The sequence below is a fragment of the Astyanax mexicanus genome, chromosome 7, assembly GCF_023375975.1.
Source record: "Astyanax mexicanus isolate ESR-SI-001 chromosome 7, AstMex3_surface, whole genome shotgun sequence".
NCBI classification, from domain to species: domain Eukaryota; kingdom Metazoa; phylum Chordata; class Actinopteri; order Characiformes; family Acestrorhamphidae; genus Astyanax; species Astyanax mexicanus.
Genome location: NC_064414.1, coordinates 28244757 through 28269439, shown reverse-complemented (window position 1 = coordinate 28269439; position 24683 = coordinate 28244757). Strand labels below are relative to the sequence as shown.

The window sequence follows — 24683 nt, the reverse complement described above, 5'->3', positions numbered from 1 at the left end:
TCCATGGCCTGTTACACCACTAGTGGGTGTAAATCCAAAATCAAGGGTTTAAAAAAAAAGGGATTATCCTGCTTTTGTTGGAGTAACTGTCTGTACTTTCCAGTGATAGAAATCTGCCCTATCGGAATCAGGAGTCAAATTCAAGAGGCTGGAAGTGACTTTATTCACATGTAGACAGAAAAATCATACACGGGCACAAGTTACTTGGTCAACAGTGTGTCGACAGTCTGGTCTAGTTGGCTTCTGTTCCTCTCTGTCTGTCTGTTTAGCACTGCAGAAAGACATTCTACAAGAGTTGAAAATCTTAAGAAAGCACATTTTGTTGTAGATAGAATCTCTCAGCCTGGATGGCTTTTTACTAGATTTTGGAGCATTGCTGTGAGGAGTTAGATTGCATTCAATGACGAAAGCATTAGTGAGGCCAGCATGTTTGAACAGTTCTACTTCTTCACAGCTCAATACTGAGAGGATTTATACCTTTCTATCACACACCTGACATTAGGCATGGTACCAATAGCTTCGTACAATATTTATCTGCTCCAGAGAGTCCTATTCTATTGGCAGTACTTCTGTAAAAGTACTAGCCGAACTGTGTCTGTATATTTGTACATCAGGTTTCCATAAACATTTTGGGCATATTGTTTAGTTTATCTCTCTATAGTTACACCTTTTCAGCTTTTTGTTTATTGAAAAATCCGTATATGTTATTTGACCAGGGGCTCCCTTGCATTTGTGACAGTCTATCTTACTCTCTCTCACTCTTTTTTTTCTTTTTTTTTGATTGAGTTAGCCACAATGACTTTCTATTTTAATGTTCTCCATATTGCATGTTTTGAACATTATGAGAGCAATGCAAACCACAAGCTTAGTTTAGCACTTTTAGCTTCCCTAAATTTCCAAATGGTGTGTGTGTGTGTGTGTTTGCTTTATGAGCTTATAGAACAGAGATTCCCTGTGCCATGAAGGTAACCACTTACAACAGGGTCCACAGAATGAGCTGAGTCTGACTGACCAATCACAGACTTGCCAGCTACGCCTGTAAAGGAGGGGTGCAGGAGGGGGGGGGTCAGCTTTTAGGCTTCTGTGCTTTACTCTCAGTGGGCTAATATATGCCTATAGACCGTCTAATCTTTCTTTCTTAGTCATACACTGGCTATTAAGTGCTTCTGTGTGTCACCGTCATCTTTCAAAAAAATCTGTTATACTGTTTTACTGTTTCTTCTGCTTTTATGCTGATTCCATTTTCTGATTTCCATTTTCTTATGGCTTCTTCTTTCTCTTCTTCTTTTTGCTTTCTCTTTTTGGCATAACAGAAATTGATATAGAGATAAGGAGAGAGAAGTCCCAGTTTTGTCTTAAAATCGCTAAGGTTACACCCATACACAAAAAACTTTGAATTAGATTTTCACTTTCCAATTGTCAATCATCCTCTTTGCTTCTTTTCCTAACTAAGGGGTGTAGTCTCACAGAGGTTTTAACTAGGCTGCATATTCGAAAATTAATGACATTTAGGTTCATATTTTTGCATAAATCACAGATTTAAAATAACAGCTGCACAATAATGTTTTAAAACCTTGGTTTGAAATCTTGGTTTATTGCTTTATCCAGCATCATTTTTGGTTCAAGCTTTTAAAAATAGCTTTTTCAGTTCATTGCCAAGGTTACATTTGAATACCTGCACAATATTGCATTACTCCATTCTTTGTTACGCAGTTTTAGTAGTGGTGTTGTGCTCTTCAGAGTGAACGGTGCAACTTTGAATAACTGTTTCAGTGTTGCAGTGTCATTAAGGGTATCTGTGCAAATAATGCAGTATTGTTGCAGCGGAGTGCAATGCAAATGTCGCAATGTTGTTGCAGTGTAGCACAATGCAGAAGTCGCAGTGTTGCTGTGCAGTGCACTGCAAGTGTTGCAATGCAACCCAGTGCAAATGTCAGTGTTGTTGCAGTGTCTTGTTGCAATGTAACACCATGTAGCACTGGATTATCGCAGTGTAGTGCAGTGTGAATGTCGCAGTGTTGCAGTTTTGTTGCAGTGCAACCCAGTGTGAATGTTAGAGTTTTGTTGCACTGCATATTTTGCGGTGTAGTGCAGCCTACACGTCTCACAGTTGTTACAGTGTATTGCTGTGCACGTTTCATGTTGTTGTTTGTTTTAATAAATGGGATAGTTTTATACAAGCTTTATTTCCTTTAAATGAATACATATACATGTATATTTATAAATATAAATGTTATAATATAATATAAAAGCTTCATATAGGGAACAGCATATAGCCTAACGAAAGCAAACTTTTACAATGAATTTCTATTTTAATATTTTCAAAACCTACCAGAGACCCCAACAATCTTGGCAGCCTTTCTTCAAACTGTATTAAGTTGATCAGAATCCATGTAAATCAGCATGTATTGATCATAAAGGACAGGGAAGCCTGAAACTGCAATGATTAGCTTTTCTTCCATGCTTCTCTAGAACGCTTTAAAGCAGAACTAAAAGGTTTTTATACACTGCGCTGAGGACACGTATCAGGCAAACACATAAACTTAACCTCGGCTCAACTTTTGTGCATCGCGGACCCAAGATGCACCGTGCGGCTGCGTCTGATGGAGCCGACGCTTCCCATTGAAAACGAATGAGAGACCATGCCTTCTGTGTGAACAGCGCTCTTGGGTCTGCGGTTTGTTAGATGTTCTTGGGTTTTTGTCACTTTCTGGATGGTTTTGCATTTTGCTCTAAGAATAATTTTGGAAGGGCTTCTACTTGATTTCATTGAAACTTTAGTGAAGCCATAGAGTCTTGGAAGTCTTGGTAACTTTTTAGAATGATGCACATCACGAATGAAACTCATCACTGTGTGTTGAGACGTCAGAGCATTGTAAATGCAGCATCATTGTGAATGCGATTATAGCAGTGTTGCAGCGACTGCAAAGCGAATATAACTGTGTTGTTGTGATGTAGCGCATTGTAAATGTTGCAGCATTGTGCAGTTTAAATGTCGCTGTGTTGGTGGTGGTGGTGGCAGTGTAGTATGACATTGCTTGTTGTACATAAAGTGTCTGTGGTGAGGATCTATGTGTTTCAAAGGAGAGCTCAGGCATGGGCTTGTGCTTGCCTAGCAGATGAAGTATTTTGTTAACTAAAATGCCTTTCCCTCTTTTGAACCTTGTCCCCATGTGAATGTTTTATGTTCTTGGGCAACTTATGGGCTGTGGTGACCATGCCTTCTGTGTGAACAGCGCTCTTCTGTGCATTTACAGAAGTGTGGCATATGGAATTGCATGAGTGATTGTATGTTTATATGCAGGTTTTGTTTATATTTGCTCCTGGGTGTGTTCCAATTCTTTGTGGATGCAGGAACCGTGTTGGGAGTGGGGGTGTGGGTGTGGGTGGGAGTTGGTGAGTGTGTGGGTTTGGGTGTGGGTGTGTGTGTAAGGGGTCTGTTTTTATACTGCTTTCCCCATCAGCTCCTCTTCCTGGCACAGAGGTGTAGTAAAGTAGGTGAAAGGTCAGGCTCAGTGTGAGATGTGAGCAGACACACTGGTAAGTTCAGTAGATCGTTTATCAACAATTTATCAAGACTCCTATGCATATTTATGAAATCTGTATAGAGTGCTCTATAAATAACTCAGTCAAATGATTTAACCTAGGAATAATTAAGAGCCAGTAATGAGGCTTTTAATATTAGTATTTTTTATAAGACAAAAGTCTGAATTATTTCTAAGGAAAAAAAACAAAACAAAACTATGCTTAATTAATTTATATTGCGGCATATTCTCTAGGATTTTTTTAGCAGTGGTGGCAGGCTTGTCAGTGCTGATGTCAGATCAGTTTTTGTACTATTCAACTGTGAAACTTAATGTTTGCTATGTTAAAAGTCCCCTGCAGAATTTTGTAATTGTTATTTTTATGATGTTTTTATAAAATTCTGAACAGTGAACAGTGCCTGCATAAAAATACATTTGGACTGTTTTAATGTAAAGAAAAAAAATGAGAAAATAAAAGAAGTAAAAAAACCTTTGAATACAAAAATATTAGGTATTCAGGCTTATGCCAGATGTTTAATTTGGCTCAGTTTCTTTTATCATTTCGCTGCATGGTTAATAAGTAGTTTAATTATTAATGTAACTGACAGTTGAATGTGCTTACCTGTAGTTCACACTTTAATATTGTATGCTCTGTACCTCTACATTGGTTTCCTGAATAAACTAGTGTGTTCTGAAGGTAAGGACCCTTTGATGCATGTATATAGTGCTGCATCTCATGAACTGATCCTCGTCAGTGGTAATGAGTGGAATAGCTTTCTTCTGGTTCGCATCATCCTCCTGCAGCGCTGTCTTGTTTGTCTCGCTCTGTTGTACATGCGACCTGACAGCTGTGTGATGAATCCCCCAGCTTTCCTTTGGCCCCTATCAGCTTCTGCTCTCCACCGCACTCCTCTCGCTCAGCTGCTGGAGTGCTCCCAAGAACCCAAGCAGGGCCTGGTTTGATCAGCTGCCATGTAGGGTTCATCACAGGGTCTCTTACTTTGGTGTTTTATATGTTTATTTTGGTCTGCTGTTAGGATGGTTGCGATCAAAACTGGAATCACAATACACAATACCTGTTTTCAGTGCTGTGAAAAAGAAAAGTGTTTGGATGAAGAGATTTCTGCATTTGTGTGCATTTTATTGAAGCATAAAAAGTGATCAAAAAAAGGACAATGAGACTTTTTATTAACTGTAGCTCGATTGTGTGCTTTAGTTTGATGTCTTGTCAGATAACCCAATTGTACAGTGTCTGATGCGGAAGATCATCCCCAATCTATCACAATGCCGCCACCACCATGCTTCACAGTTAGGTTGAGTTTCTGTTAAAAACAGTGTTGGGTTTTTGACAAACACTGCCAAACTATGATTGACTAAATTAAAGTAGAGCTTTTGTACAAAATTGTCTGTGTTCATAACACCTAGTTCATGAACTCATTACAATTCAGATAAATGTTTTTGTTCTTGCAGTGGTTTGTTCTGTGCTGGTCTGCCTTGGAACACACTCTTGCATAGTGGTGTATAATGAGTTCGCTGAGGCAATAGAGGTCTGCACTGCGGTTTGTTAGATGTTCTTGGGTTTTTGTCATTTTCTAGATGGTTTTGCATTTTGCTCTAGAAAGAATTTTGAAGTGCTTCTACCTGATTTCATTGGAACTTTATTGGAGCCATAGAGTCTTGGAAGTCTTGGTAACTTTTTTAGAATTATGCACATTAGTTTTTGTATGTTTTCAGCAGTTTTTCTTTTCTGTGGATATTTGAAAAAGTGTTTCTAAGTCCTTTGAAGTAACAAGTCCATTTCAGAGGCATAGTGGGATTGTTAATTGGGTAAAAGCAGGAAAAATGTGCAGGGAAAGGTTCTTTCAGGACCAGGAATGAGTTACTTTGACCTGGATTACATTTCTGCTGCTAAGTTCACTCTGATTTAAAGAGCCAAATTAAGATTTAGACCTAGCAAGGCTGACCCAACTCAATGTCGTTTATTAATTGAGGCACTCACACTGGATGCTGATTGCTGGTCCTAATGAACTCACCAATTTGGTTGTGTTACTGAGGGTGCGGGACAGAATGGGGTATAATTGTTACCATGTACTGTACATCATGTGGTCGACATGATTTTTTAAAAAGTTTTATGCCAGATATTAAATATTTATTACTAGAACCCCTTCGAAAATCAGCTTGAGTATAATGTGTACATGCTCTGATGTTTTACAGCACTGTATATGTAGCTCATTATTTGTCTTTACTGAGATTAACTGACTTAGAACCAAGTTGGAATGGATAAATGTGCCACAAGATGTAAGTGTGTAGTTTGTGGTTTATGGAGCATCTCTGATCAGTCTTGTTGGTGTGAAAGTATTTTATGGGTTGGACACCCTTTTTATGTTAAACTCATTATGCACAGAAAATCGTATCATTTTTTTTAATACAATGAATTATTATTTATTACAATTTCAATGACATTTGTCATAGTGCCTAGGGCTTGAGAATCAAAAGCTCTGTTTTTAACCCCTGTTTTTTTTGTGTTTTTGGTTTGCAGTAAGTGTGGCACGCTGCCCCCAGAGAGCTGCTTCTTCAGTCTTATCTGCAGCACAGGATCCTTCATGGGTGAGTGTGTGTTTACCATGTTGCTCATCACACTTCTATCTATCTAAATGTGACTGATGTAATGGACCTTTTTTACACTTTCAAATTTGTTAATGCAGAACTATAAATACCAGTGACAAGCGGTTTCCAGGTGTGTTAAAACAATGGCTGAGGCTACTGTCCGTTTATAAATATACCATTATTTTTAAATTAAACACACTCACCAGAGTTTATACTCTATCATTCAACTCAAGAGCAGAAAAAGCTCTGCTTATTTCAAGCTATTTCATCTAGGAAATCAATAAGTGTTGTGATGGATTGCCGGCCTGTCCAGGGTGTATCCTGCCTTCTGCCCCATGACTGCTGGGATTGGCTCCGGCTCCTCCGTCACGTGAAATGAATTAAATCAATAAGTGAATGCTGGGCTAAAGAGTGGGTAACTCTGGTTCAGTTTTACTGTGTTTGATTTATTTGTTAAAATAACACATAATAAGCTTAAGCTTTTCGGCTGGAATTGGGCATTTTAATCCTGATGCAGTGTAATCTCTGGGTGTGTTTAACTGAATAATTATTAATAAAATTAAATGCAAATTAAAAGTGCTATTAAATACGCTAAACTCAACATTAATATTAATTTACTCAGCATTTATTTATATTATGATCAATGAGGACTGTCAGCAGTGTGTGTTGTTAAGTAGTTTAATGTAGATATACAACAGTGGGCCCTATCCTAAACCCTGCACAAGACGCATAGCAATGCTCATTGCTATCTTGCACACCGCCAAAAGTATATTTTCATGCCTTGCACCTGCATCGTGCAAAGAATTACGGAGCGTACGAATTTATCTACAATGATGGAAGTGAGATGTGTGTTCAGGTCAATTTCTGGCATATGGCTATCTTGGCAACAGAAAACAATGGTGCACCGCTGACTAAAAAAAGTGTAAACAAAAATCAACTATCGGATGTTTGTTGCTATCTTGGCAATACAGGTGCGTTTGCATCTGCTGAATAATCAGCATACAAAATTAAATAACATTACGCACCTTCACAGTGTAAACATGTAGTTCAGTTCCCTCTGCTAAGAAGCTTAGAAGTACTGTGCCATCAAAATACCAATACCTATCTACCAGTGACTGCCGTTTGAATGCAGCTGCTGGAAAGAGTTAAAAAGTTAAAAAATGTTGAACCAATTTTCCCAATACAAACTATTATTAGTAAATGCTGGGGGAACATCCAAACATGTTGGCTATGCTCCTGTTGGCTGTGCTGAAGCCCGGAAAAGATGATTGAGGGGGTTTGAAAACTTGAGAGAGTCTAGTTAAACAGCGCAAGTGGAAGTAGGATAACGCTGCCATTCAGAGCCAGATGTGACGACGCAGCAACTGTGAAACTGTGTCTATGACACAAGTGTCATCAACTATACTACTGTAATTTAGCAGTACCAACAAACACCTCACCAGTAGTTGCACAGTAATTGCAAAGGTTGTTAATGTATAACAACACAGCTATTACAGACACTGATTGTAAAGCAGGGCTATCGGTATGTAGAAAAAAAAATGTTTACAAAACAGTACCCAATGTGTTGTTTTAATAAAGATAATGATTTACTGCTGTTGAGAGTTTTGTGATGGAACAGTAGCGTGTGTGTGTGCGTTTGTATGTGTGTGCGAGTGCATAAATGTGGGGTGGCTATGGGAACCTGCCACCTAATCGCTCTTGTTTTTGAAGCCAGACTTCATGATGTAATTTAGCCAGTTGACATGGACACGGATTTCTCCAAAACGAGCGTCGCTACTGCTTTAGCAGGGCAGTGATTCTGCTGTTTTCAGAAACACACAGTCCCAAAGTCTTTGGAAGTGTCTCTGTGTGCATGTGTGTGTGTGTGGTCACATATTGTGAACTCTGTGTAGAGAACCAGAATAACCGAACACATTTAGTGTTGTACCAATATTTTACAATATATTATATATAAAAAGCAATTACATAAGGGTAAATTTTACTATTCCAGCCACATATGGGTAAATTTTACAAAATGAAAGGTTTAAAAGCAGTTGGGCTTTTTAGAAACAAGCCAATATTATGGCCAAGCTAACATTATTATCCTAGCCCTATAAAGCTTGTATCATTTAGTAAGAATAGGTAGTATTTTTTTAGTTTGTGAAGAGGTAGTAAACTGATACTGAGCGTGATAAGTGACTAAATGCTTTATTTATGAGAGTAGAGCATAAAAATAACCTTAAACCTGTTGTTTGTTTGCACTTTCTGCTATCTTTGTGTGGCTTCTGTTCTTCTGTTAAAGTGGACACTTAAAATAGGAATAGTATAGGAAAGAATGAGACCTTGTTCAGTAAGTTATACAGCCTTTTCACACAATTTCACCTACTATTCTGCACATTTCTAGCCTTTGATGTAGGATATCAGTTGATATAGCATATAAAGGTTAAATTACATTAATGTGCTGGATGATGGGGTCTTTCTATGCTTTGAATAAATGGTTCGATAATTGTTTTTTATTTGTAGCAGTAAAACTGTTATTAAACATATGTTAACAGTAGTCAATTGAAATATCCTACAAAGATGAGTGTGTGAGAGATGAATAGTCTCTAATGAAGCAACCAGGCCAAACAAAGCCAATCATAGTCTGTGCCAGGAATAATTTCTGGGTAAAGCTCCAAGCTAATTGTGCACACTCCAAGTTGACAGTGCTCCAAGCATTGACATGTGAGCCTAGCACTCCAGAGCTTCTGCAGAACCATTTCCATGGCATTTGCATTCATGCAGCTGATAGTGAGCGGCTGGTGTGGTCATCCGGTATTATTAATAATAATAATACTTTATTTTTATATAGCGCTTTTCTAAAACCCAAAGACGCTTACAGTCATCATTTGTGAAAACAAATAGAAACATTACACAACAAGTGGTGACAGACAATCAACATAGTACGAGAACAGACAGCAGGGATAAGTGGTATAGTACATTAAACAGAGGGAAGGCCGTAGGCAAGAGAAAAGAGGTGAGTCTTGAGTGTAGATTTGAACAAGGAAAGAGAGGAGGATTGTTTGACCACAGATGGGAGAGAATTCCATAGTTGAGGAGCAAGTCTGGAAAAAGCCCGATCACCAAAGCCACGGAGTTTAGAGGCTGGGACTTTAAGAAGTCCAGCAGTAGCAGACCTAAGGGATCGAGATGGTCTGTAAGGAAGAAGGAGGTTTGACAGATAAGGAGGTGCAAGATTATTTAATGTCCGTGTTTATCAAGTGAAATCTGCAGGACACTGAGGATGAATCATGGAATTCAGCGGGAATCAGATCACCCACAGTGCAGAGCACAAAGAGTCATCCAAAGTTGATAAACAAGAAAATAGTTACATCATTATCACGGCGCTAGAGGACCAAATACCACACTGGAGCTCATACATGCGCTGCCCTTAGCTGCCAGAATAGAGCTGACATTTAGCACCCAGCTTTAGTGTGAAGTGGGTTGGAAAGCTTGTCCTATATCGAGATCTGAGAGCAAAATCTTTCCTGAATAGCTGGATAACCATGAATCAGGATCAACAACAGGCCCTTATTCTGACTGTGAATAAGGGCCTTACTACGCAGTGAACTGAGAATAGGTCCTGTACTGCATGGGAATCGTTGTTTGGCATACCTAGAACCTGTCGATCACAGCCAGGTGTGAACTGTGCTATAGGTCTGAGAAGGGTAAAAGCCCTTTGTCTTGTGTTTCTGGTAAAACATCACTTATGACCTGGTCAGTTTGGCCTGGCAGTAAAGCCCCAGGCTCAGGTCTGAAGGCCTGTATTGTTAGTGATGGGCTGGATGGTCAGGTTAGGTCACTATGAGCCACTGTTCCCTTTTCCAGGAAGTTTTTCCAACAGTGCTGTTTCCAACCAGAAAGTCCTGTTTTTTCCCTGTTCATTGTCATATTATGCTGCTATGAAACAACTGGACATTCTCTGGTATGTAATTTGTAATTTGTGTTTGGACTATGTTCAAACAATGCGAGTTGCTTATGTCGTGTACAGGAAGATTTCTGGAGAGGATTTTGTGTAAAACAGATTTGTTAAGACTGCTTCTGCCAGTAGAGTAAATTGTTGCTGTCCAATGAAAAACACTTATCTCCAAAACAGCAGGAGAGAGAAAAAACCTTGCAAACTTTCAATGGAAGTCAATGTAAAAAGAGTTCATTTCAGGTCATTTTGAAGAGTTTCTATTGGTCCGTTCATCAAGAAATTTTGGCACAGTGTGAGGGACCGTTTGTCTGTTCAAATTTTGTAGTAAACTAAAAATCGACAAAAATGGAGATAAGTGTTTTTCATAGGACAGCGACGAAATACAGTATATCTAGTAGATTTTTCCTAGCTGAGCTGCTTGTGCTAGCCATAGCTGCAGGTTACATAATGATCACTGTTTCTCAATTCTGAAACAAGAGTGCTACAGGAGGAAACATCCATCAACATTAGAACACAATAACAAAGATGAAACAGAAAGTAAAGAGCGCAGCAAAAGTTGACCAAGGGCAGTGGAGACGCCCAGAGAGCCTGTCAACAGACAAAAAAAAATAACACTGCTCTCCCCTTCCTTTTCCTGCTTAAGCACAGTTTGTATCTGGAGCCAGTGTGAAAGACCTAAATAACTCTCACTTTTTTCTTTTCTCTCACATGTACTGCCCAGCACAAACCTTTAATAGTTAATAGTGAGTTTTTCTGTGTATAAGGTGTTTGTAGTCAGCTGTGGTCCATTTTACACAATCCTCTCAGTATATTTTTATGAAGAATGTCAAGTTTGATTGGAGCAAAAGCTGCATTTTTTGGGGAAAAAAACACTTTAATTTATATATATATATATATATATATATATATATATATATATATATATATATATATATATATATAAACTTAGCTTTTGACTTTTTTTTTGTAATTTTAAATTTATATTGTATTAAAATGTTAGCAGGCTAAAGTTGACTTATCTACTCAAATCTATATATGCAATATTTTTATTAACTTAAAGCCTGTATCTTGAAAGGTTTAGAACAACAAAAAGTAAAACAACTTAATATTTATATATAAATTAATAAGGTTACTCATAGGAAGTTTACACTTTCTTAAGTTGTTGTTTTTCATTTGCTGTAATTCAAGGCAGAAAATTAAATCATTAGCTGGTTTATTGTGACGATAACCAACACAAAAAAACAAAGTATAAAAAATAACCCAGCCAAATGACTGCAGACACAGCAGAAAAAATGAACATCATAGCATATTGGGAATCCAAACAAGACTAGACAAGCCTAGTTTTGCCAAACCGCTAACGGTTGCATTACAGGTGTCTGCCATTTAAACTGTTGGAAGGGAGGTTACAAAATACACATACCATATTACCATATTACTCTCCTGTAGTATAAATCCCTGACTTCATTATGATTCTATTTCAAAACACCAAAATGGCCTGGTCTCCTTCTGATTTCTGATTAACTTTTTATGACCAGTTTCTTGATCTTAATGAAACAAATATTTGGCATTCAAATTATTCAAGTGGAAATGGCAAAATAAAATTTGTGTACCTTTTTTTTTTTTTTTTTTTTTTTTCCCTCCTCTACAAATCGTCTCTTCCAGCCAGAATGATATAATTATCTGAGCTAACTTAGCTAGCCTTAGCACATTTTTTTTTTGCTAAGAACTGTTTGCCTTCTCTGTGTAAATTTAACTTGCGTAGCTCTACTGAGATACATTTATGATTTAAAATTTTACTGCTGAAGCAGCTAGCTAGCTAGACATGTGACTAGTAGCAGTAGCAGTAATGACTTTTACCAGTTAGGTTGAACAGAGATGAGTATTATCAGCCTGTAGCCTACTGCTAACCCCGGCTAGCACTGCTGCAGCAGTATTAACATTACCCACTAACCACGCTAAGTGCTAGATAGCTCTTTTGCTGTATATCGGACTGTAGTCTGCGCGTTTACCATGTTAAAACAAGCTACGTGGGATGAACCGCTAGCTAATATCGCCCTGGCTTAACAGAACACTTAGGGTTCCTCAGTGAAATGCTGTTGGGTGGCATTAATGGAAATCTGGAAATCTAAGCTTACTGTAAATTAACGGAAGAACTTTACTGACCTAAATATTTGGGTTTTAGGAGAGAACTTTGTGTAGATTAACATACAGCGCTTGTTTGACTTTAAATTTTTTAATTTCTTTTTATGTGGCTTGGCCTTATCCAAATATAACCCTGTAAACAGTGTTTAAGGCTGAAGTACATCCAAATGAGAATTCAATCAGTTGGTTTCACATTGATATTGGGAACGTCACAATGGTACAGTATTTTTGCACATTTTTGCTGTTCTAATGTCCTACTTCTCTCCATGATGCCCAGGCCTCTTTTTAAAGTACCTTCATTACATGACGCTGTTTTTCCATGGACATGGATTGTTGGAGAAGTAATGTCTGCTCTGTGGGAGCAGCAGCCGTGAAAGAGCACCAGCCACAATCTGTCTTATCAACTTTAACAGGGTAGTTAAAGCACCAAGTGGGTGACTAACACAATGCCTGCCGTCAGTGTTATTAACACTCCCAGCGTGACTTTAACAGCTCCACTAAAGCGCAGATGTAGTGTTTACACCGAATATTATCACGCATTCCGTCAGAAGGCATTGGCCTCTGCTGCGGGAGTGACCTCGCGGATGCTGCTGCGGTGATGTTGCTGGATCTGAGAAATGGTTAAATGGAGAATTGCCTCAAGCGGTCACAAGTAATGTGGGTGGTGGGTGGGTGTTATTAAATGGTTTTATATAAGTGTGAGGCTGAAGAGGAGGGGATAACACTGGCTGACTGAGTGACCGTGATCGCTGGGTCGTTCACCGGCTCTGTTGACTCAACCTCTTGGCCAGTCGGCCTTTGTAGAATAGGGCAGCACCGCCGTGTTTGTTTAGAGTCAGAAAATAATGATGGCTGATGGCCAAAAGCAGCATGTGTCCCCCAATCTGCAGCCCCCCTCCCTGTTTCTTGCCTTCTCAGGATACAAATTCAGCTCTAGGAAATGCATGTGCACACATGCGCTTCTCTACAGGCTACAGATCTGTGACCTTCATGACCTGCATCACCTTCCTGCTCTGCGTTCAGTAAATAGGCCTGGTGGTGCGCTGGTTATCATCCTATTGGCTAAAAAAGCCGTGTGTGCTGTGTTCTAGTGCTTCTGCCCTACAGTACGAATGATAAGACATGATAAAGTGTGTCAAGCCCTGGCATCATATAACACTCAGTGATAAGCAGCCTCCTGTATTGTCGCTCCGCAAATAACTGTAGCTGTTTTTGAATTGGATGGTTTTAGTGGATGCTCTTGAGGGCCGACTCCAGCCGACGCTAATCTAATGGAGTAAACAAGCGTTATGATTTTTTTCCCCCCTCTCTGGTACAGCTGGGCTTTGTTAAAAGAAAAAAGGGGGTAATTTCCTTTGCCCGAAGACATGCAGTTTGTTTTTCCATGCTTGCAACTTACTTACCTAACTTCTCCTAAAGTGTTTAGGTCTTCTTAGGAAGGCATGCAGAGCCCACACATGTTCTCAAACCTGGGTTTTATGGTGGTTCATTCATTCAGTATTTTGTGGTGTTCTTGTACTCAGAACAACAGGCTGTGTAGGTGCTGTTTGGCTACTTCCTCTAAAATATCTGTATCCTCTTTTACTTAATGCTACAAAAATAAGAATTGTGTTTTTTTTTAGTAATGTATAACTAGGTTAATATATTCCCAGTGTATACATTGTATGCATGAATGTTTATATCTTTACATCTCTAATTTGGCAACAGATTTGTACTTTTGTACAATTGGGCATCTGTATAAGGTCACAATTTCCACCTTTGGGCATCCCTAGTGAAAATGCATTGTTCTGAATATAATGATTCAACTAGCCCAGTTTAACAAGCTCACTCTTCTAGCCTTAGAGCTACAGAAATATTATATGATGATATTTAATATTTTAGGGCTGTTTGATTGTTGTTGACAAAAAAAAAGGTTGCTTTGATTAATTGCAATTAATCGCATATTTGTTCTTAAAACAAACTATCAATAATGTCTGTTTAAATGTAAAAAAAATAAAATAATGCAATATCCCAATAGTTTTTTTTTTATATTCAAACATGTTTGAACCCAGATAGCCTTTGTGAACTATGTTCAATTTCCAGTCATCAATATCTGTGCAAAATATGAAAAAAGGAAAGATTCCCTTTAATGTTCTCTTAATCTGCATAAATCTGAAAATAGATTTCAAGGATAGCATTAGCATTATTCTATGATCTACTAATATGTACATAATAAGGAGTAATGCGGCACAGTATTTATTGTTTCCAAATTAGAGTGGACAATGAAACAACCGTGCTGGTGCACGCAGTGTACTAAGTTCAGTTAACCAGCATTAAATATGCTCCCTTTGTAAAAAAAAAACATAGTTATTAAAGTTTTAGATGTACAAAAGATGTCCATATGTTATGTTCAAATAAGCTTATTGTGAAACATTTCTTCAGTTATATTTGTGTGCATACGATTTATAAATAACTCAATCGGTCTAGGTTTTTGTTCACTTGTTTCCTGAAGGACTGTAATCACATGGTAGTATTTTCAGAGATTTGAACCCCTGAAGCTCATTGTATTTCAGTGTGTCTCATTTTCCGCTGTTGGCAAACGCAGGCATTGAGGCTCCTCGTCTGAGAAAAGTCTGGAACTGTTCCCTCGGAGTGTGAGGTTGACAAGGCCGTTATAGGCCGTTATGGTGCGAGGGGTGATTTGTCCCCATGCTTGCCCCCAGCTGGTCAGCTTCAGTCAGCTTTCATTAAGCATTAACCCAGCAGAACAAACAGAGGAACAGGCTGGAGTGACCGAGACCACGCTAGACAACTCTCAGCAAATAAAGATCAACCCCATTACCCACCCCCTTGAACACACACACACACACACACACACACACACACACATACAGAGCCCTCCGCTGCTTCCTCAGCCACCTCACACCCGCCTCTTCCAGGAAAACAATGAATAGGTTCTAGTTAGAGGAACAGTTTTTTTTTAGTCACGCAGGATCAGGCCATGCTGATACATGAACATGCAGTGCACCCCCACTTTCTCTCTGGCTGGCAGATCAAGCAGGAGAATTAAACACTGATAAGAGACAAGGCAGCTGTTGTGAGAGTAGATCATTTCACCATTAGTTTTGAGGGGGCACAAGGTGGGAACGTCTCCTGACGGTACTGTTATCTGAGTTTGGTCTTAGTGTTTCTCTTTTTTTTTTGACAAGTACTTTAATATGCAAATAGGACAGTTTATTTGTTGCACAATACAGTATGGTGGGGGTGGGGCAGCCAGCAATATATTGTGATACTGTCAACAATATTGGTTTTAACCAATTAACACACAAAATAAAAAGTTAATGTGCATAACATCTGAGTAAAGAAAGCTTAGAACAGTGGGATTTTAAGACAGTAGGACTTTCTATAGGTAAGAACCTGGCTTATCATTATACATGAGTAAAAAGAGCAATGTAGAGCAGGTATTTTTTGTGAGTTTTAATAATTTATTTTTAGAAAACTTATATTCATAAAATCTTGAGTAAAAGTTAAAAAAAAAAAAGGTTCGTGCTATTACCATACTGGAACCTTCCGTCAGTAGGGCTGTAAATTGAAAGGAATCTGGCGAGATGATATGCATCACAATACAGTTGGTTATGATACAATAAATGGTCATACTATAACAAAGGTGATATATTAAATGAATTTAATTTTTTACATTTAAGATAAACTCCTTGCATAAAATGTTGACTGAAATCTGAATAGTGGGATCCGAAGATAGTAGGATTATGTATCAGAAAGTACCTGGTGAAATAATACATATAACGATACAAGGGTTATTATACAATTGTAATACCATAAACAAAATGAGATTGTGTATATTTCTTTGCTTTAATGAAATGGTAAAAAAAAAATCATAGCCTAAATTTACCATGATATTCAAAAATATCTCATAGTGGAAAAACTGCCACAATATGCATAAAATCTGATTAGAAGAAGAGTCACAACAGTGGAGATAGAAAGGCTGTGTTGCAAGGGCCTGGCAAAACAATGTATTTTCACAATATAGGGGTTACAATACAGATCCGAAAAGGAGTCGAACATTAATTAATTAAAATTGACACAGTGTTTAGAATTAATCATATGAGTATTTTCTCACACCGCTTTACACCACCTGCAGTGGTAAAGGTTGACTAGATTTAGAGTTGCTCTATTTTTCTAAACTTTATGACTTGTTTAAATTTACGTAAATTAGTTTGTACATATACATTGTATATGTAACTGTATTCATTTGTAATTTCATTTTGTTATGATCGTCTTCAGAAACATACAGTCTACAGTCTGCTGTCATACATTTAATTAGTTTTATATAGTAAATATTAACTGTTATAATCTCTCTCTCTCTCTCTCTCTCTCTCTCTCTCGCTCTCAGTAATGGTGATCGTGTTGCTGCGTTATGCTCATGTGATCGAGAAGCACCAGAACTGTGTGTTAAACACAGCAAGCCTCTCCACTGGATGGATCTGTTCTGCTGGACTCATCATGGTGGGAAACTTCCAGGTAAGACCACCTGTGCTGCCCTCACTGCTTTCATCCTTCTTTACATCTACACTACATTGTGAGGACCTAGTTAGCAGAATGTTACTTCCATGGGTTGTATGCTTATCTTATGGTATCTTTTTTAATTTAAAGCTGATGTCAGTAAGTTTTGGGATTTAGGGCCCTCTCTGGTGAGAATGGGTAATTGCACTGAGCATGCAGAAGAATCAATATAAAACTGGGTGGGTGTGATGCGGTGTCCTTTCAGTATGGATGAATCTGATTCCAGGTTATATTCAGTCCGAGAGTGAGTGCACTAAGTGAGAAACTTCACTTTTTTGTTTCTTTGTTTTTATTATGAGTGAATGAGCTACTGAGCTCTGAGTTTCCCCTTCTGAAGTCTCCATTGCTCCACCAGCCGCTCGGACAGGACGTGAAATACGGACATGTCCCGGGAAATACGGACGTTTGGTCACCCTAAACTAGTGGCACCTAGGATGACCCCTGACATACATTATCCCTCCTCCACCAAACTTTACATTTTGGCACAGTGCCATTAGGCAAGTAACATTCTGGCATTTACCACACTCTTCCATCAGTCTGCTAGATAAAGAGGCATGGTTCGTCACGCCACAGAACACGTTTACACTGCTCAACAGTCCAGTGGCAGCATGATTTATACCACTTTATATGATGCTTGGCATTGTGCTTGGTAATATTTGGCTTGAATGCAGCTCCTCGGCCATGGAAACCCATTTCTTATAGCTTCTGTTATGCAGTTCTGATGTTGATAACAGAGAAGGTTTGGAACACATACTCTACCTCCAGTTATTGATTTAGCAAAGCATTAAATACTTTTATGCACTGTTCACCTCAGCACTTCAGACCCTACTATGTAAGGTTATGTGGTCTGACGGATCATAGCTGAGTTGTTGTGGTTACCAATCACATCCATTTTGCAATAAATTTACTTACAGTTGATAGAGTAATATTTAGGAGTGAAGATATTTCACCAGCTGACAGTGCTACTGTAACGAAGAGGAGGATGCAGGATGCAAACGCAGGAAAGAACACTTACAAAGAACAAAACACTATGGAATAATATAATGAAAGGGTGAGTAAAACAAAAAAACTATGAAACGGAGAATAAACTAAAAGACTGAAACAAACAAGCAAAAATAACAAACAAAGAAACAAACTACATAAAGCAAACCTGGAACATTGAAGACAAAAAACACAGCAGGTCTGAGGCTAAACAAAACAGATGATAAACAAGATCCGGACAGAGTAACAGGACAAGGTCTAACAAAAAGCACCACAGAGAACAAAGGAGCACATGGGGTATTTATACACAGGCACACACAAGGGACACCTGTGGAATTAACAAGGGGGCGGAATGAGACATGAGGGATTACAGATGACAGGGCGGGGCTAAGGCAGAGACAGGACAATAACAAAACAATAGCATGTGCTTAAGAAAAGCACATGGCTGGGAAAATAGACAGGAAAACAGAGGGCAGAAGCACATAGAACCAAAAGAGGAAAAAACACAGGATAGACACAGGTTAAGGTGTTACAGCTACACTGTAGTTCAGTAAGCTCTATAAAATCACCCATTCTTTTACTAATGTTTTTAAAGGCAGACTGCATGACTTGGTGCTTTGTTCACAGGTGGTCTACCTGAACCAATTAACAACATAAAAATCTGTTACTTTTTACCCAGCATCCTGTTTTGTGTGTTAATCTTTAATCTGCTAATAGTGAGCCTGTTTGTTGTGACTGGTGTGTGTGCGTGTGTGTTTCTTATAGCAGAGCTTCAGTGTTCTTGTGCCATTACTCCTGTAGTAATGATTAATTTGCCCAGCCAAGGCATCTCTCTCTGCCTGTCTCTCTCTCTGTCTCTCTTTCTCTCTCTGTCTCTCTCTCTCCTGGGTCATTAGCTCACCGGTAGTGCTAATAGATTTGTTAGACAGGCAGTGTAATCCCCTCGGACACAGTGAGAATCACTCGGCTGAGGCCTGTGTTTTACTCTAAGGGTAGAACATCTTTTACCTTTATTTATGAATCAGTCCTGGTCGTTTAGGGAGCGGAGTTTTAGGCAGCTGAAATGTTTAGACGCTTGGCCGGGTGCCCAGCTTGCGAGCAATGCGGAGAGGTCGGCCAATAGGGCATCAGACAGAGTTTTTTTTTACAGGCCAGTTGATATAGTGACCGAGGGGGGGAAGCAAGAGTTTGTCCTGATAATGTAAACGTCCACGTCTTAACTATGCCCTTTCGTGAGTGTGTGTGTGTGTGTGTGTTTTAAAGTTTTAAACATGTACATCCCTCCCTTATTTAAGATTAATCTGCTAAGGAGAAGCAGAGGGTATAAGCTCTTACCTCCACAGCTTTTTTACCCCTATTAATCAGCCTCACTGTGGCCCTGTTATGTTTCTTATATTACCTCAACACTGTTTTTCTGCTGGACGTTTATTTATGTTGTAATTTTTTATTTTACTCAGGTCAACACGGATATATAACACAACGGATACACATTCAGACACGTGACAGCGCAGAGGATACACATTGGGCACAAAACAAGTTTTTAATATTAATTTCTCCAAAGGGAGTAATATGGATGTCTGAGAGATCCACATGTTCACAGAATTTGCATTACAGCTTCTATTACTACGTGAACTCCATTTCCAGGCAGCGGCTATTAAGGAGAAAACAGTTTAGCTTTTAGCCTAGCATGAATAATCGGTTTTGCTTAGTTGTGATTGTTTTGAGCTCCATACTTCCTAGTGCTGCATTCTGGCCATGTCATAGCTTTAGGACTATAATGGCATTTACCGGTGGACTGGGTGTACAAACATTTTTTCAAAATGAGCCAAAACCCAAACGCTTACCTAACAATAATAAAAGTTTTGAGATTAATGTGTTTTGGTCTTGGTTTTGGTTAATTTGGATTTTATTGTAAAGGAAGACCAACCAGTTTGAGGTTCCCTGCATACCAACCTGTCGTTGCTCAACCATGCTAAGACATTAGCAGTTCACATTAAAACAAGAAAAAACAGATAAGCCTAGTTTTGTCAGATTGTATCAACACATCAAGTTAATACAGTTTTTCTTATGAAGGTAATCTATCACTGGGATAGGGATGTTGAGCTGAGATTATATTGCCATGCATTTTGACACTCATTAGTGCTACAGCATGTCTGCGTACCTCCTCACTTTAAAATAATCATTCAAGCAAGGAGACTTACATTCAGCTGACCTAAAATTAAATCTCCCCTTAGCAAAACTTTTACCTTTTATCTCTGTGAATGTTTTATTTATTTAACTGGATAACCAAGCAAATTGTGACTGATTTGTCTAAACAGTGAACACACAGTATTTAACCCCCCTAGTGAGCTACAGAGGCAAGGAAAAATCCCTCAGAACTACCTAATAGCAATCAAAGTCTTAATTTAAAGCGAAAAAAAACTGTGATATATTGTTCAAACCCTTAAAATCTTTTGAATGTGGGAGAGTAGACATGGTAAAAATTTAGCGTTAAGCCCAGCAGGGAAACCCTCTTATACCCCTGCTTTTATCTTGTGCGGTCAATACATCAATATGCAGCTTTAGGCCTGTAAAGGCTTTTACTACTGGGCTGTGTTTATGTACGTTTTAATTGTAAATTGTGAAAAATGTAAAATTAACATTACCATTGCATTGTTCATCTATGCCAAGGAAATACTGTAATAACCTTAAGCACCTTAAAAATTGCACTCATTAAAAACACACATGCATGAATTAGTGAGGAAATATGAAACTTGTATGTCAATATTTCTGTACTTCAGCCTCTCTGATTTCCTGTAACTTGCTAATAAGGACGTTTTGTCCATTTTATTTATTTTTGTTCATTTATTTATGTCAGAACTGTTGGCATCCACAAAAATCCCATTTTTCTGCTTTTTTTTAGACCTGTGAGAACTTACTATTTAGAGCGACTGCTGCCTTTTCTAGACATCCCTCTCTTTATAAGAGCTGAAAAGGGGCTGTGTTCCTTTTATAGACTCCCTCTTCTCCTCCTCAGTCCAGCCCTCCGCCATACTGTTTGTTTGTTTGCCACGTCCAAAACCACACACTACTGTACTTTATATACAACTTTAATGAATGTGCTTCCTATTTTTACATACTGTTTAGTGTGGTAGTGTGCAGTTTGGGATGCTGCGTTTGTGAGTGGTGTTATAAGAGACACAAGAGACACATCAGCAAAAAATATATCTCATATACGTTTTGACAGCGGTTCTCTGCTGAAGTTTAGTGAAATTTTGTTAACATTCATAAAGCAGCGTAATTCAGTGTAACTTACTGGCTAAAATACTTGACTGTGTATTTAATATATTTTTTTAATATTTCTTTGGATATCTTTTACCTATAAAGAGATGAAGTATTTTGATTAGGTATCAACTGAATATTTAAATTTATTTAAATGTTTAGAAAAGTACTTTTATCTTTACTTAACTGATTTCTTAATCAGTAAACAATTTAATTATTTTATGTTTTATATAATTATATAATTAATTACATCTGTGTAAACCCTAGTTCGGTCTCTTCAGTCTTCCAGTTTAAGTTGTCGGGCTGTTAAAATAACTCGTACACGTGCGTAGATGTTTTGACAAATTGTGGCCCTCCCTCGCAATATGTGGAAAACAACTCTTAAGTGGGGGAGTTCTATGTTTGGAGTGAACACATGAAATCTGTGAGCCATTAAGTGTGTGTGTGTGTGTGTCCCTCAACACGTGGACTGGTGGGAGGGGCGTACAGACAGAACCAGTCTCCTCGCTCAGATCTGTTTGTGGAAGGAAGTCACATGGGCACTGCCTGCCATTTAGTTCTCCAGTACAGGCTCTGTTAGTGCTGACTGAAATGTGAGTACAGATTCTTGCTGCCAAATAAAACTCCCAGAGCCTCAGAGGGGGAGCGCAATACAGTGGCAACCTCTCTGACTGCCTTGGTTCCTAGAACATTTGTGGCAAAGTGTGTTTGTGAGTTAAGCCTGAAGCATGTTAAGCCATAAAGGCTACGGCTCTTATCAGGATTTAGTTCATTTTCAGGACAGATGAGTGTCCTAATGATCTACATCTTCTCTGGCATTTTGCATTTTTACATCTTTAATCCTCGCATGTCCACCATAATGTGTACAATATTTGTTGATCAGTAAACTGTGTTCTCTGCAGTCATTTTTTGGTTTTGTATAGCAGTAAAACCACAACAGTGGAGTAAGAAGTATCACAGTATTTTGTTTCGCAATACTGCAGGAGTGGGAATCTCAAGGCTCCATATGCAGCTTGCTGGATTAGCTTTTGTGCTAAACGCACGCAGCCTCAAACACACTTTCACACAAATTTAGGACAACATGAGGGAAATTAGAGATCAAACAATATACGTACTTTAAAACATAGAATCATACAAGCGTATTAGGAGGCTGAAATGTGTGCCCATTACGCAAAATGCGCAGCTATATGTTGGTAGGTCTAAATTGTTTTTTTGACATTTGTAAATCGAAACCTCTAGGAATTAAACATTTTCGCTCACCTCTACAATACTGCATATTTTTAAAAACACTATATATTTTTATTATTAGTTTATATGTAGCGATTGGTGGCAGTTATTTAATCTGTGATTAGATACCTCTGTCATAACTGCATAAAAAGTAAATGTTTTTTTTTACTTAGCTTTTTTTATAAATAGGATAGTGTGCTTTATATACTATGACAGTTTTCCTAAAATGTGATATAAATAGTCACAATATATCTTCTTGCTTACTGTATCGCAGTATATTGAGATATATAGAATCGTGACCTTGTGTTGAGATCAAATATTAATCACTCCACTCTCCACTCTGTTAAACATTCCTAAAACATGGACACATAGATGGGAATAAAAACAAGGTGTTGTTCATGAAGTGTCCAGTTGGTGTGTACATATAACATTATTTATTATATTGTGTCGCAGTTTTTTTATTCATGGACAAGTAGAAATGCAGTGGAGATGCAATTTATTTTTTGTGTGACCCAGACAGTGTATTTGTAATAACCTGTTTATACCCTTTAGTCATGGCATCCTCAAGTAAAGTGATGGTAGAATTTGTTTTTGATGACTATGACATAAAAAAACATGCATACATTCATACATAAATACATCTTGTCCATACACAAGTTTTTAATAAGTATTATTTGTGTAGAAATTTGTCTAATTAAGTCATTTTCTATGTAATCATAGCTAGCCGTTAATTGTGTAACAAGATAAATACATTTAAATACTATAAAATGACTGTTATTGTTGGGCAATCAAAGCCTGGCCTGTTAAACAAGTCAAAATGAAAGTGAAGCAGACCTGCTTCATTCCATCTGCTCTTTCCAGAATCGCATATGTTGCGAAACTGAGGAAAATTTACTGGATATGTGTGTGAATGAGTCACAGTGTACTGTGCGAGTGTGTGTGTGTTTAACTTGGAATTAGACACATCAGACGGGCAGGGGAGCCAGAGTGGGGAAACGAGTTTTGGATACCACATCTGCACCTCATCATCTTGCCCGTCTGCTCTTCTGGAGAATTCCACTGCTTCTGCTCGCCATGCAGGACATCAACAGAGGGGCAGCATGAGAATCACATTATTCCCATTAGCAAACAGGGGAGCTTACATAATGCAGCCGCTTGGCTGTTCTCTCGTGCTCACCAAAACTTTTATAAATAGACGTAGGGCTTGAGACGCCCTGGTGGAGTTTCTTGGCGACAGAGAGAGGAATGAGGGGAAGGGAAGATTAAAGGAGGGAGCAGTGGAGAAATGAAAGAGGCTTTCTGGAGCAGGAACAGGGGGGCTTTGCAGGTACAGGTGTGTGTGAGAGACTTGGAGGGGGAGGGAGGAGATGAGGCCTCAACCAAACCTGCCTGTGCTTGCTGGAAACACACTGCCACGTTGCAAACACACATTTGTGCACACACACATACACACATATGCACACACTCTTTCTGTCTTAGTCTCTCTCAATACTTACATCCTTTGCTCCCTTTTTCTTTAATTTCTGTCTGTGTATCCAGAGATCTGTGTAGCCAGCCACCTTGCCATACTATATGGTCAAATGTATTTGGACACACCTCATAATAATTGTATTCAGGTGTTTCATTCAGTCCCATTGCCACAGGTGTGAAAAAAAAAATCAAGCTCATAGCCACACATTAACTCACTGAATTCCAGCATGGTGCTATAATAAAAATGTCCTCAGACAGAGATTGGACACTACTGAGTGTATGGTTGATTTAACAGGGCTCTCAAGTTTAAAGTCAGTTCAGAATGAGATTTTGTCTGGAAGGGTCGAGACTGTATAGTGAGGGGGGGGGGTATGGGGGTTATGACTGGTGTGGTAAGCTCAGAGACTCTGGTCAGTTAAACATTATTAGCTGGAGACCGTATTCAATAATCAGCTCTCATTTTTTATGATGCAAGTACTAATTTTGATAATTAAATACAAAATCAAATCATGACATAACTTACTGTACTGTGGGCTACTCATCAAATAAGGGGGTCCCTCGTCATCCAACGTGTGTCAGTCTCCATCATCTTCCTTGGAAATGTATTGGTGGGATCATGTAAATTTAACCAAGAGACCCAGATATATTTCCCAGTTGGAATATATTCCTCTGTTTAAAAATAGCTGTGCACCTTGGTTGGTTTCTGTGTGTATGTGAAACAAAGTGTGGCGTGTGAACTGCTTGAAATGCGTGTTAAGAGCCCTGGATTTATTGACACTCGACAGTTTAAAATATATAATACTACTGTGTTTACTACTGTTAATATGTCGGTAGTCATCTTGGATTCTGAACTCGGGGTTGGTGAGGCTCTCCTGACTTTACGAGTAAGAATTCTGACTTGCAAGACTGTTCCAGTTAGAAATGTGAAAATCAGACCTCCCAGTTTAGGGAGGGCAGAATAACTCCTTAACCTG

At 38.6% G+C, this 24683-nt stretch overlaps 1 protein-coding gene across 2 annotated transcripts in view; it reads left to right on the top strand.

Annotated features, from left to right (window-relative positions):
- The window catches only part of zgc:154058 (Frag1/DRAM/Sfk1 family protein), a 46463-nt gene that overhangs the window by 11642 nt on the left and 10138 nt on the right, over positions 1 to 24683 (top strand). Inside the window, exons 5-7 of one of the 2 annotated variants that reach the window (XM_022684894.2) lie at positions 6064 to 6131; positions 16601 to 16728; positions 19209 to 21086. In XM_022684894.2, coding sequence (XP_022540615.1) covers positions 6064 to 6131; positions 16601 to 16728; positions 19209 to 19226 — 214 coding nt within the window. In that variant the 3' untranslated portion in view covers positions 19227 to 21086. Of the gene's footprint in view, positions 1 to 6063; positions 6132 to 16600; positions 16729 to 19208; positions 21087 to 24683 lie in introns of those variants that run through there. The other variant, XM_007237749.4, reaches the window with a different exon arrangement.